The sequence below is a fragment of the Dendrobium catenatum genome, unplaced genomic scaffold (assembly GCF_001605985.2).
Source record: "Dendrobium catenatum unplaced genomic scaffold, ASM160598v2 fragScaff_scaffold_621, whole genome shotgun sequence".
NCBI classification, from domain to species: domain Eukaryota; kingdom Viridiplantae; phylum Streptophyta; class Magnoliopsida; order Asparagales; family Orchidaceae; genus Dendrobium; species Dendrobium catenatum.
The window spans coordinates 10,593,829-10,608,580 of record NW_021319083.1 but is presented as its reverse complement, the minus strand read 5'-3'; the positions used below and the strand labels follow the sequence as shown (position 1 = coordinate 10,608,580).

General features: G+C 33.8%; 1 protein-coding gene across 1 annotated transcript; it reads left to right on the top strand.

Moving 5' to 3' along the window:
• Nucleotides 1–3,744: 3,744 nt before the first annotated feature.
• Nucleotides 3,745–4,906, top strand: LOC110113387 (zinc finger protein CONSTANS-LIKE 2). The gene is made up of 2 exons (XM_020845948.2): nucleotides 3,745–4,275; nucleotides 4,382–4,906. Exons 1-2 carry the CDS (start codon nucleotides 3,793–3,795, stop codon nucleotides 4,739–4,741), a joined length of 843 nt encoding a protein of 280 aa, XP_020701607.1. The 5' UTR covers nucleotides 3,745–3,792; the 3' UTR covers nucleotides 4,742–4,906.
• Nucleotides 4,907–14,752: the final 9,846 nt, after the last annotated feature.

The following is a 14,752-nucleotide window of genomic DNA, read 5'->3' as shown; positions in this document are numbered from 1 at the left end:
CTGCGCTTTGACTGTACTTAACCTGCATTTTTGACACGCTTAATTTAAAATAATATTTTATTAATATCTGAATCTATCTACGCGTCTTGTCACCGGATGCAATAATTTGCCTCGAATAGCAGACGCTTATCTTCACCGAGCTCCTGGTTTCTGGAGAGCGAAAGGCTTCTTTCTACAAAGTTAGAAAGCAGCTCCCGTGGGTTGGGCTTGTCGGGTTGTAGGTTAAGTCTTACGGGTCACGTGGAGAAGTTTCGCTTTCGCGACGTGAGAGACTGGTGACCGGGACTTAAAAGGTCAAGTTGGGTGGGCTCCAGCCTCCACCAATAACTTGTGGCCTGGATTCGTTTAACCTATTCGTAGGGCCCACATTCCCTCCACATAAGCATATCGTTTCGGGCTACGTGTCTGTTTGTACGCTGCTTGCAATTTTATGGCCCTGATTCAAAGTTATCAATTAAATGATCAGATCAGACAATTTGATTTCAATCTTATTAAAAAAATATAAATTTGAATCGACTCAAAAATATTATTAGTAGGATTCAAGTTTGGATGTAGGGGTATCAATATTTGACACAACTTGAAAATTCCATTAGAAAATTTAAGGTTATAGTTAACTTGGACCTGAAATGGGTCGGGTTTGAGTTCAACAAGTTGACCTGTTTCAAAACCCAATTCGGGTTGACCCATAAACTTGAAATTGACTTGTTTTTTACTCTAAAACTCAAGATTTGACCCATTTTTGTGGGCCCCAGGTTATTCGGCATGTGTCCGGTTGACTCGGGCCTCAAGTGGGTCGGGTTTGGGTCCAAAAAAATTGATTCGTTTGTAAAAATGGGTTGGGTTTGGTTTGACCTTAATAATGCTGGGTTAATTTCGGGTTTGACTTGAACTCATCTTGTGACCCCAAATTGACACCCCTTGTTGGATAATTGAAGTTGAGGAAGGCAATCGGTATATTGTGTGATAGAAAAGTACCTATCAAATTTAGGGGAAATTTTTATATTGGCCATTAAAAGAGAAGTATAAAATTAAGCTAAGCGTTTTAGAGATGAGGATGCTCAAGTGATGTCGGGCAGATTTAGTCGGTCTAAATCAAAGGAACCTTGGGGGTAGCTTTGCTCTCTCAATAAGTAAAGAGCTATCTCCTCACTTGTATTCAATTTTTGGAGATTGAATGTAATATTTATTTTCCCAAGTTCCTTTCCTATATCCTGCCCAATCCAGGAGGTGGCTCTCCTCTTCTCCAACCTGAGATTGGTTGGATTATATTAGAAATCTTGACTTGATTAAATTTTATGTCAGATTCAAATTGACTCAAAAAAATTAAAATTGATCCAATAATTACTTGGTTTAGATTAATAGGCTGGGTTTGAGTTAAACAATTATTTCTTGGCTTAAATGGTTTGTATTTGGGTTAAATTGGTTGTGATAACCTAAAAATTATTGGATATTTATGATAAAAATGTCTGGTTTGAATTAACTGGGTTCGAGTTGAGCCAGATTTAAGTTGAACATTTTGGTCATATGATAAAGGATAATGTTACCTTCAAGTATTTTGGGCCAGATCAATTTTGTGATAAATTCAAACTCGATTTGCTAACCCTAATTGATACCCTAGTTCAAGTGAAAATTTGACTTCTAAAGCTTTGTATAATTATTATTTAATTTTTGAAATTACTTATTCAAAAGTAAAATTTAAAACATAGTGAGCCATGTCTTATTGACTAATTTGTTTGCTATTTTAAATTTGAGACATGAAATATGAATATCTACATAATTTATATGACCGGTTATTCGAGTTTAAATTAGCATAGTCAAATTGTCTTGATAATGCTTTAAAAAGAAAATTGAGATTGAAATTATATTTCTCATAAAAGATATATTATCTTATTTTTAAAGTCTAAATTGTGAATTTAAAAAAACATTATGCTTATTATAAATAAAATTTATATTAATGCAAAGTAAAAACAATAAATCAATCTTAAATTGTTCCATACGTGATAAAATATTATTGTTGCACAAATTATTCATACAATTTATACTGATGTGAGAGGAAATACTATTTTTTCTTAAAAATCATGAGGACATGGAGTTATACACTAACAAGTGGTATAGGATTAGATGAGATAACTTCTACTAGTTGACAAGCAAATGTGACAGCCTTATTATATAGCACATGCAACATGAGAGAAAATTGAGATGGTCATCATATTGCTCTATTGATCATTAATTATTGGTAATTGTGTTTTCATCATACTAATTATTGATATTTATATTATTCATTATTTACTTGCTTTATATAACTATTTATATGAAATTACATATGAATTAATACTATTATGATTGGTGATTTATGCATACTATAGGTTTATTGAACTATTACTTTATTAATGGCATACCATGCATACATACATACATTGTATATTGATTTAACTATATATAATTTCTATTAAGTTAGAGGTTTAAAGTACTGATATGTAGTATAGGGTAGATGATATTACATGATAAAAATCAATAAGTTAATAAGATAAGGATGATTGTAAACAGAGGTGGAGTTCAGAATTTTTCTTAGTGAAGGTATAAATTCACCATTTTAAAAATCTCGTCAATATTTTTACTCGATATTTATAGTTCTAAACTCCAAAATTTTTGAAGGGACACAAATTAAATAATTTATTAAAAATTATATTTACACACACACACACACATATATATATATATATATTCCTTCATAAGAGGAAATCAATGACATTTATAAGGATTTTTTATCAATAAAATGGTCCAATATAGAATGTGATAAAAAAAATTCTCTTTATACGAGCATGAGCTAGATGGATCTCACTAAACCACACACATTTTCTTATCATAATTTTTTGTGCCTATTTTTTAGATCATTTTCTCGTGATTATCATTGACCTTTAACTACATTCTAATCATTTACGAGACAACTTTTTTATAAGTCAAAGCTCTAATGAAAGCTCTAAATTGCTTTTAATGCCTAAAGGCAATGCTCAGAGATGTTGCCTACTATTCTTGGATATGTTTGTGTGGTTATACATATGGAGGTTCATCTCCTAAGGTTTCTCAAGTCAACTTTAAAGGTTTCCATATCATACCCTTATAGTTTAGGTTTTCATGCAAGATTGAATAAGCTAAAGATGCCCCACAACTAAGATTTAATAGAGTTTTTTTTAAAAAAAAATATTTTATACATTAAAATTGTAGGTTTTGAACTTTCTAGTCGATCAAAAAATATAAGCTATGTTGAAATTGAATGTGCTATCTAATACAATTTTGATATATTTGAAAATCATTATATTTGAATAATTTTCAAAGTTGATCATTGGCCACTATCATTTTTGGGCTTTGCACTATATTCATTTTACTTTATGATAAAAAAAAAAACTAACATGCATTTATTTTAACCTATTTAAATAACTTCAAATATTGTAAATATATTATATTTCTTTTACAATATATTTTATTTTGCTCTGTATTCTTTTTGGACGAATCAAAATAAAAGAAATTTTAATATATTGTATTATATTTTGTATAAGAATATTCAGCCATAAATTTTTATTTTATTTTATTTTTGAAAGGGAACTGTGAAGAGAGCCAAACAAGCACAGTGGGTCCCACAAACCCCACCCCGTCCCCACCTACGCCAATAGCCAGCCACAAGATAAACCCCCAGCCTCCCACCGCTAACTTCACGCCGCGTGGCGCCACCCAGATTTTCTCCACAGTTATCAGCCTCCCCATTCCAGCTTCCCCTTCCCCAACCTCCAAACAATGCCGACGGAAAAAGTGGCCTCCGCCGCCACCACCCGGCACCCCACCCCTGCTACTTGGACGTCGTGGTGCGACTCATGCCATTCTATCCCATCCTCCGTCTACTGCCGCGCAGACGCCGCCTATCTCTGCACCAACTGCGACTCCTCCATCCACTCCGCCAACTCACTCGCTCGACGCCACCACCGCGTTCCACTCCTCCCCATCCCCGCCGGCGGCCTCATCGTCGGCGGAATTTCTGTGGCACTCCCAAAGGAAGAAGAAGACGAAGAAGATCCTGAAGAAGATCAAGATGGCTTCTTGATTGGAGGTGAGGTGGATGAGTATTTCGATCTAGTGGAGTTCAGTACTTCCTGTGAGGAAGAAGGAAAAGAAAAATATGACTGTAGGGAAGAAGAAGAGAAGCAGATGTTGCAGAGTAGTTTTAATGTGGGTGAAGGATTCAAAGGAGGGATAGATTACTCTGCTTTTCTTCCTCATACGGTTAGCTAATTTCTTCTTCTTCTTTTTCAGTTCGTTGACCATTTCTTTCTGTTAATTCTATCTTAATAGTACTATCATGATATGTTTGTTGTTCTTAATCTCCCAGGAATCTCTATCATCAATCGAAGGAACAGTGGTACCAGAAAACTCCATGATTAGTATCTCAAGTTCTCAATTCAGAACTTCAAAAGAGACAATTGAGCTCTTTTCAGGTCCCCCAATTCAAGTGCCACAACAGTTCAGTCCCATGGACAGGGAGGCCAGAGTTCTCAGATACAGGGAGAAGAGAAAGACAAGAAAATTTCAGAAAATTATCAGATATGCATCGAGGAAGGCCTACGCCGAGACGAGGCCTCGGATCAAGGGCCGGTTCGCCAAGAGAACAGATGCAGAGCTTGAAGTTGATCAGATGTTTGCTGCACCTGTAATGGTTGAAGCAGGCTATGGTGTTGTTCATTCTTACTAGTTTATTACAAGGAATATCTCATATCTCCTTCTGTGATAAGTGTAATATGTTAAATGAATCTCTCTCTCTTTTGTAAGTATTCTCATGTTTGCAAATCATGTTCAACCATTGCATGTTTTGTTCCTTGTGCTTTGTTCTATGATAATGAACTCTTCTTTAGCTTTATACGGAGGTATTTAGGCTTTGTTCGGGACGATTTTTTTGCTGCTTTTTAAAACAGCTTTTTAATAAAAAATTTTAAGAAGCAAGAAGAAAGCCGTCCCAAACGAAGCCTTAGACTTATATTATAATGCCTCCAGTCAAGCACTTATAACTAATCCACTATTAATCACTTAAATAATGATAAGTAGATTCACATCAGAAGAGCACGAATTTATACACATTTTAAAATCCTTTAAGCTTTCAAAAAAAGAATAAGACATTCAAATAGATTAGCAATTCGTCTATCATGATATTGTTGAGCTTTCAATCAAATATCTCAATCAAAAGCCTAAGACATTGTTAGGCTCCAACTACAGTTGAGTAGAGGCTCACAAATAACACTATCAAATCGCATCAATTTTCTAATTTTTAAAAAAAAAATTCTTATGAAATTTGCTCTGGTCATTAACATTACTCAAGTAAACTTAGGGGTTTTTTGTTTTTATAAAAAGTGAGTGTAAAACATTCAAAATATTGGGTTTAAAGAATTTTGGAATTTTGTTTGACAGAGAAGTAATAAATATTAAATTTTTAATAAATTTTAAGCTCATTCCATAGTTTTTTTTTATGTATTTAAAACTCACCCATTTTTTGCAAAATTTAAAACATGTTGCAACCTGACTCTGCTCTCAGCACTAGCTACCAGCCATTGACTACCACTGCTTGCCAGTCGACTCACAAGCAATCCGCTCTTCCTCCTAGCAGTGGACGGCGACCGACGGGTTCACGTCACGCATGTGGCATGCCATCTCCTCCCTTTCCTCAACCCTCATGCCGTCACATGTGCGCTTGCTCAGACAATCGGACAAGAGCTGAGAGTTTTTTTTTTTGGTTGATTTTATAAGTTATAATCTTCTTGTTCAGTTGTTTGGCATCTTCCTCCTTCAATCTTTTATTTCTATTGCCTTTATTTTGTTGTAGGTGTAGTAAGATCTCTGCCTTTTTTTTTTGTTGATTTTATTACCTTCTTGTTTGGCATATTCCTTCCAATTTTTGTTTGTATTATATTTATTTTACTGTAGGTGTAGTAAGTCCTATTCCTTTATTTTTTTGGCTATTTTGATTATTGTTTGTTCTCTAGTAGCTTTATTCTTGTTGAGTTGTTTGAATATGCTATCTTGTTTGAATTCTTAACAGATATATAATCTTAAGGCATCTTTGAGTACGAGTTTGAACATAGCAATCAGGTTGAAGAGCAAAATGACAATAGCAATTAGGTTGAAGAGCAAAATGAAAAATGCATTCGAGTGGATGTTGATTTACCTAAAAATATGGAAGTAAATGTAGAAATCTTCCATCTGATTCAGGACTATGAATTCATATTGCTGACTTTAATCCTAACATTTTGGATGAAGTCGGTAGAATATATTTACAACGAGGGTCATTTCAATCTCGTAATCATGATTTTTCAAAAAGTAAATTCGGGATAAAAGACAAACGATTTAATTCTACTTGTTTTGACAAATACTCTGATGGGCTGTATTATAGCATATAAAAATAAAAAATATTGTCTTTATTATTATCTTTTCAGAAAACCAGGTAGAGGCAACAAAGAGAAAGAAGCATTTAATAAAAATGGATTTTCAAATTGAAAAAAACAAACAAATTTGATATTCATGTAGGAAGCCATAATAGTGCGCATAATAATGCAAGACGTAGTTGTGAAGACCTAATGAAGCATAGTTAATATATTAGTTTTGTGTTCGAAAAGCAATTCGATCAAGCTACATCTGCATATCATACCCCATCAATACTTATGTTGATTGCATAAGATTTCTTTTGAAATAAGGACTAGTTTTATTAGGACATGATGAGTCTTACACATCAAAAAATCAAGATAATTTTCTTAAAATGGTATAATTTTCTACTGAACTTAACAAAGACATACAAAATGTGGTGTTAAACAATGCACCTGAGAATTTAAGGTTAATTGCACCTGAGATTTTAAAATATATTACTAGAGCATTCGCTATTGCAATTACAAACTTTACATTTAAGGAGATTGGTGATAAATTTCTCTCAATTTTAGTTGATAAATCGTGTGGCACATCCGCTAAAGAGTAAATGGCAATTGTAGTCCGTTTTGTTAAAAAGAAAGGTGAGATAGTATAACATTTTTTTTTTTTTCATGTGTTAGATACAACTGCAAATAGCCTTAAAATGGCAATTAAACAAATTCTATCAACATATGGTTTAAGCATTTCTAGAATACAGGGTCAAAACTACGATAATGCTATTGTTGTGAGAGGGGAGTTTAATGGTCTAAAGGCACTTTTTCTTAATGAAAATTAACTAGCACATTTCATTCATCGCTTCTCACATTAGCTTCAATTAGCATTTGTCGCATTTGTGAAAAGTCGTGTTCATATTGCTATGTTATTTACTATAATTTTGAGTGTAATAAATCTTGTTAGTGTTTCTTGTCTGGGAAATACAATGAGAAAATACATTAAATGAATTACTAAATGAAAAATTTTTATCTGGGTAAGGTTTAAATCAAGAAATAGTCCTTAGACGTGCAGGCGATGTGAGGTGGGGTTCACACTATGAATTAAATTTAAGGTTAATTATAATGTTATCTACAGTAATTGATGTTCTAGAATCATTTTGGAAGATGGTGTAAGCTGAGAATAAAAAGGAGAGGCGTATGCTTTATTAGAATTGTTACAGACCTTTGAGTTTTATTTTTTCCTATATCTGATGAAAGATGTTATTTGTATCACTAATGAACTATCACAAACTTTGCAGAGAGGAGAATAAGATATTTTGAATGCTATGTCTTTGATGTATATATGTAAAATAAGATTGCATGATATTAGAGATAACAAGTGGACTGACTTCATTAGTACTATAACCTCATTCTGTGAGCAACAAAAAATTAATGTTTCATATATGGATGATAAATGGGTTGCTCGTGGTTGACCTCGCCATGTAGCTCAAGATATAATAAATTTATATCATTTTCGGGTTAAATTTTTTTACACTGGTTAATATGCAGCTTCAACAGTTGAACAATCATTTTATAGAAATTAATATTGAGCTGCTTTTGTGCATGCATGTTTGAATCCTAATAACGGATTTCATGCATTCAACAAAAACAAGTTGATTAAAATGACACAATTTTATCTAATTGATTTTAGTCTTCTTGATTAGGCGGTTCTTGAAAATTAATTATATACTTATATCATGGATATGTAATCTGATGATCACTTCACCTCATTAAAAGAAGTAGGAAGTCTTGCTGAGAAAATGATCTAAAGTAGAAAAGATATTATATATCATGTTGTTTTCAGACTACTGGAATTAGCATTAGTATTATTCGTTGCTACAGGAGGCGTTGAAAGAGCATTTTTTGTCATGAATATTACAAAAAAAAAAAAAATAGCTGCCAAATAGGAATGGAGATCAATGAATGAATGATTTATTAACTACTTATATTGAGAAAGAAATTTTAGATTCTATTGATAATGAAGTAATCATTCAACTCTTTCAGAATATAAAAAATAGACACTATAAATTGTAATTTGTTTTTTATCTTATATTTAATATTATATGTTTTTTGATAATTATTGGAAAAAAAATTTAAAACTTCCTATGTCGGTCTGCCACTGCTCATGCGCACTACATGCTGTCATTGACAATAATGTTGAGCTTCTCATTACATTCATTTTACTTCAAATTAAAAATAATAATAATATATAATCATCAATATTTGTTTTTCATTCATCAAACAATTTCAAATATTTCAAATACATTGTACTCTTTTTCACTAAATTCTAGTTTACTCTGCAGTCCTTTCAGCAAACCAAACGATCCTCCCTTAATCCATTATTAAAGATAAATATTTATCAACCTTTCTTTTATATTCTTACTTTCTCTAAGTAAAAAAAAAAAGCAAACATTATGATATTCCAATGTTGACATGCTTATGTGTACTAAGGTTTCATTTGTGCTAACTTTCTTAATATTTTATAAAGCAACTTTTTAGTATAAAAATTTCTAGTCCAAAGAAATTTTATACTGAAAAAGTTGATTTAAAAAATAATAAAAAAATTATTCCAAATAAAATCATAATCCGATTAAAGTGAGCTAGCAACATCAAATATATGCATTTCAAGCTAAAGTAAGTGTCAGCCATCATAAGAAGTGTCAGCCATCATACTTGATTTTGATAAATAGAACAGAATTCATTCTCTTAGAGCATCTTCAGTACTGCAAACCTCAAAAGTTGGTGAGAAAGCAATGATGTGCTAATCAGATGGTCTACACACAACTCTCCTTGGCCTATTGGTTGAGAGCTAAGGCTTCCATCTAAGAGGTCTGAGGTTCGAGTCTATGTGTATTCGTCGTGTGTGTGAGTTTGCCTTAAATGGCCTAAATGTCCCAAAAAAAAAAAAAATCAGATGGTCTTATCTACTTGAAATTTATATTTATTTGATGTGCTTTCTACAAATCCTTTTCTGTTTGGGCGAATTTACTATTTAGATTTTGTTTGGACATAAAGATATTTTAAGAAGCAGTAAAAAACTGTCCCTAATGAAGCCTTGAGCTTCATTTAGGACGGCTTTTTTATTGCTTCTTGAAACAGCTTTTTTATTATAAAAACTAAATTTTTTATACAAGAGAGCTGCTTCAAGAAGCAGTAAAAAAGCCGTCCCGAACGAAGCCTTAATCTGATCAACCATCCAATTTCATCCCATTTTCACAACAACATTCTTCCCTATTTCATAACAACTTACTTACCTCGTCAATAGCCAGGTTTCATTTGAGACAGTTTTTTTAGTGCTTTCTAAAACAACTTTTTAGCTAAAAGTTCTCTTGAATTTAAAATTTTGCACTAAAAACTTACTCTAGGCTTCCTTCCTTTTTCTAAAGAACAATTAATTAATAAAATGCTTCTATTTATGAATAATTAATTAAGATGTTTAAGAATTAAGAATGATTAAGCTTGTTAGATGAGGAGACTTGAAAGCGTGGAATGGAGGGAAATTTCCGGAATGGAGAGGGGAATGTGAATAATTGCTTTTCTCCATCATCTTTTATAATAAGGAGCATTTTTTTTTCTTTCTTTTTTCACTTATTCTTTTCTTTATTTGCTTATGAAAGAATATTAATATTTAACAATATGATCGTATATATATTCCTTCTTTTCTCAAAAAAAAAAAAAAACTTTCAACTTGCCTTCACTGGAATCGACTAGCCATTGTTAACACTTCAACACAACTATAGGGAAGGAGCATCTCACGTGGTTGGAGGGCGGCGTGCTCTAGTCCAGGGCAAATTATTATGTGCAGACGTCAAATGCCGTCCATAGACCAATCAAAATATGCCATGTCACCCCCGCTCGGTACCGTGCTCGGTACTGCTGATATGATGCATTCTGGTTGGTCTCCGGAAAAATGAACTGCGTCCGTCGTCCACATAGAATAATTTCTCTCAGTCCGACCGTTGAATTCTCAAATTCAATTAGTAGAATTTTCAAATTTATTTTCAACTAATGTGCTTTGAATTCAAGTGTAAAGTATATTTCTTTATGTTTTTTTTTTTTTTTTTTTTTTCATTATTGATAGAGATTGGTTTAATAAAACATATATTTAAATATGAAAAATAGGACAATAAATTTAGATAGGCAGTGATATACTATATATTTTGATTGTATGGTTCAAAATAAAAATTTAAGTTTTTTTTTTAATTACAATTAAGAAAATCAAAATTATTTTGATTAAAAAAAATGCTCTTCACTATTTCTTAATTTAATTCTAATGAATTCCTTATATGCCCTCTTCTCTCCGTGGCCAGTATAAAATTGTAACCCTGGCTCTCTTTCCTCTATGTCAAACTTTTGGCCGAGAGAGAGAGAGAGAGATGAGACCGGAAAGCAGCTTATCAAGCTCCGTTGGAGTCCGGCCATGGCAGTGTCCGGCACCTTACCTCTTCGGAGGCCTGGCAGCAATGATAATGCTTATTGCAATAGCACTCATAGTTCTTGCCTGTTACCAACACAAGTCGCAAGTCGGAGAGAGCCGGACGCCGGCGATACAGCCGGAAAAGCCGTCGATTTTTCTGACGGAGGTAGAACCGAGGGTGGTGGTCATCATGGCCGGAGATGAGCTGCCTACTTTCGTTGCAAAGCCACTTTCCCCTGTTCTTCTTCCTCACTAGTTCTTCATTAGGCTTTGAGGTCAATATAACGTTCTATTTTGTTATCATTTTGGTCGGATCAATGATACTGAAATGTTGAGTTTGTGTTTTGTTACTTGCAGTTAATTTTCTATAGGTTTTTATTTGGCTAATGAAGAAATTAAGACGAAGTATCCAGTTTTTATCTCTCTGTTTGCTGTGTTAATTTTGTGCTGCACACAGTTTTTTTACTCTGTTTTAGCTGCAGTAACATATATTGTATTATGGGTTAGTTTGCGATAATTTTCTTATTGCTTTCTAAAGCAGATTTTTAGTACTAAAAATTGAAGTTCAAAAAAAATTTTATATTAAAAAGCTGTTTTAAAAAGCAATAAGAAAGTTATCCCAAATGAAGCCTCTGTTTGCACCTTGATAGTTGATATGTGAGAAACTACGAGAGCCGCAATGAAAGCAAGCACCTGTAGACAAAGATAGTTGATATGTGAGGAACGTGGTAATTTTTCCACCGGCATTACAGGCAGCATGGGGCGAACACGACAACATATTCGTGAGACAAGTATGGAAGGCACGCAACAGACAAATCAACCTCCCAACAATATTGACTTGCAAATAAGTGTATCATTCCCATGTTAACACTGAAGATTAATATGGAATGAATGTCTAGCCAACATGTGTGAAGAGGTTAGTAATTAATACAAGTAACCGATAGTCAGCAATTGACCTGCAAATAAACATGTTAGATCCACTTATGAGTGATGGCGATGGATGTGCAATAGATGTGATAATCCCGCTAAAAACATATTTGAAGAAATTCTAATAAGTACAAACACCTACAGTGCATGATAGCTCGACTGTAGAAAGTTAAAAATGAAGCCCATCGTGCTATTAAATCACGCTATCAGATCTGCAACACTCGTACAAGTGGACAAAAGACATTTCTCAAGCTTCAAATGAAATCTTGCACAAGCTTTAACGACAATTCATTAATAAAGGAATAATGTCGACGAAGAACCCAACCCTCTGTCTGCAAGTAGACGTAATTGATAAGGTTCGATGAATAAAATAAAATTGCTCATAAGTATCCTGATGATGACCGCATTCACAAAAAACCTCAACGGATGGGAACCAAATACTTGAAAATGCCTCTCAATTTCCCATGAAAATTCAAAACTCAAAAATCACCAAAACTTAAAATTTTAAAATTGAAATAAAAACACCAAAGCGCTTAAAGCAAAATACACATCCACAATCCACAACAGTTTGACAAGGTGGACAAATGTGAAAAGTACTTCAGCTTGCAAAAAGTAAGTCAAGTAAAGAATATCACTATGATTCATTCTCAACCTGTCCCTTATCAATAAGGATGTGGCACATGTCTCTAACTACTGGCTTCGTCATCCAATGGCACCACAGGTAAACAGTTCTGACCTTAACCTTCTAACATTTGATTTTGTCACCAATTGACACCATTAAATTACGATCATAATCAGAGTCTGTATGTTCCCTAATGACATTAAATTACTGAGTAATAAATCAATAAAATATGATTGATAGGGCACAAATTTCTTTGTAAGATAATGTTGATTCAAATTTGTCCCCTTAGACAAATATTCATACTTGATCTATAACAACTCATGGCTACCGATAAGGATCCTTCTGTCAGGTTGAGTTGACTATCTCCTCTGACTAAGTAGACTATGGACCGTGATGACCAAGGACGATGGAATCGTGGGATCCTAATCGGATCTATCATCACTCCCCACACAATCCGCTTTAAGTGTAAGGTGTTAAATTTCTAATTTTAAATATTATATTTTGAATGCCCAAATTATGCTACTACTATTAGGGGTGTCAATATTGGACACGACACGAAAACCCGACCCGGGTTCCAGAAATTGACCCGTTTAAAAAACGGGTCGGGTCCGGGTTGACCCGGCGGGTTGCCGGGTTGACCCGGCGTGTTGCCGGGTGCCGGTTCAACCCGCCAACCCGCCAACCCGTTAGTACTAAAATTTGAAGTTCAAAAAAATTTTATATTAAAAAACTGTTTTAAAAATCAATAAAAATGTTATCCCAAATGAAGCCTCTGTTTGCACCTTGATAGTTGATATGTGAGAAACTACGAGAGCCGCAATGAAAGCAAGCACCTGTAGACAAAGATAGTTGATATGTGAGGAACGTGATAATTTTTCCACCGGCATTACAGGCGGCATGCGGCGAACACGACAACATATTCGTGAGACAAGTATGGAAGGCAAGCAACAGACAAAGCAACCTCCCCACAATATTGACTTGTAAATAAGTGTATCATTCCCATGTGAACATTGAAGATTAATATGGAATGAATGTCTAACCAACATTTGTGAAGAGGTTAGTAATTAATACAAGTAACCGATGGTCAGCAGTTGACTTGCAAATAAACACATTAGATCCACCTATTATGAGTGCTGGCAATGGATGTGCAATAGATGTGATAATCCCGCTAAAAACATATCTGAAGAAATTCTAATAAGTACAAACGCAGATAGTTGACTGTAGAAAGTTAAAAATGAAGCCCAGCGTGCTATTAAATCACGTTATTAGATCTGCAACACTCGTACAAGTGGACATGCAAAAGACATTTCTCAAGCTTCAAATAAAATCTTGCACAAGCTTTAACGACAATTCATTAATAAAGGAATAAAGTCGACGAAGAACTCAATCCTCTGTCTGCAAGTAGACATAATTGATAATGTTCGATGAATAAAATAAAATTGCTCATAAGTATCCTGATGATGGCCGCATTCACAAAAAATCTCAACCGGATGGGACCCAAATACTTGAAAATGCCTCTCAATTTCCCATGAAAATTCAAAACTCAAAAAATCACCAAAACCTAAAAATTTAAAATTGAAATAAAAACACCAAAGCGCTTAAAGCAAAATACACATCCACAATCCACAACAGTTTGCCAAGGTGGACAAATGTGAAAAGTACTTCAGCTTGCAAAAAGTAAGTCGAGTAAAGAATATCACTAGGATTCGTTATCAACCTGTCTCTTGTCAATAAGGACGTTGCACATGTCTCTAACCGCTGGCTTCGTCATCCAATGGCACCACAGGTAAACAGCTATGATCTTGACCTTCTAACCTGTGTTTTTGTCACCAAATGACACCATTAAATTACAGTCATAATCAGAGTCTGTATGTTCCCTAATGGCATTAAATTATTGAGTAATGAATCAATAAAATAAGATTGATATGGCACAAATTTCTTGGTAAGATAATGTTGATTCAAATTTGTCCCCTTAAACAAATATTTATACTTGATCTATAAGATACCATTGGATGAAGCAACTCATGGCTACCGATAAGGATCCTTCTGTTAGGTTGAGTTGACTATCTCCTCTGACTAAGTAGACTATGGACCGTGATGACCAGGGACGATGGAATCGTGGGATCCTAATCGGATCTATCATCACTCCCCACACAATCCGCTTTAAGTGCAAGGTGTTAAATTTCTAATTTTAAATATTATATTTTGAATGCCCAAATTATGCTACTACTATGGGCTAGATATTATGTATCTATTTGACGACTACCTTAATCGAAAGTTCTCTCTCGTTATCGAGAGGAGTAATTAACTATAGGTGCTTGTGCTCATAGAAAACCTGAACTCAAATTATAAAGT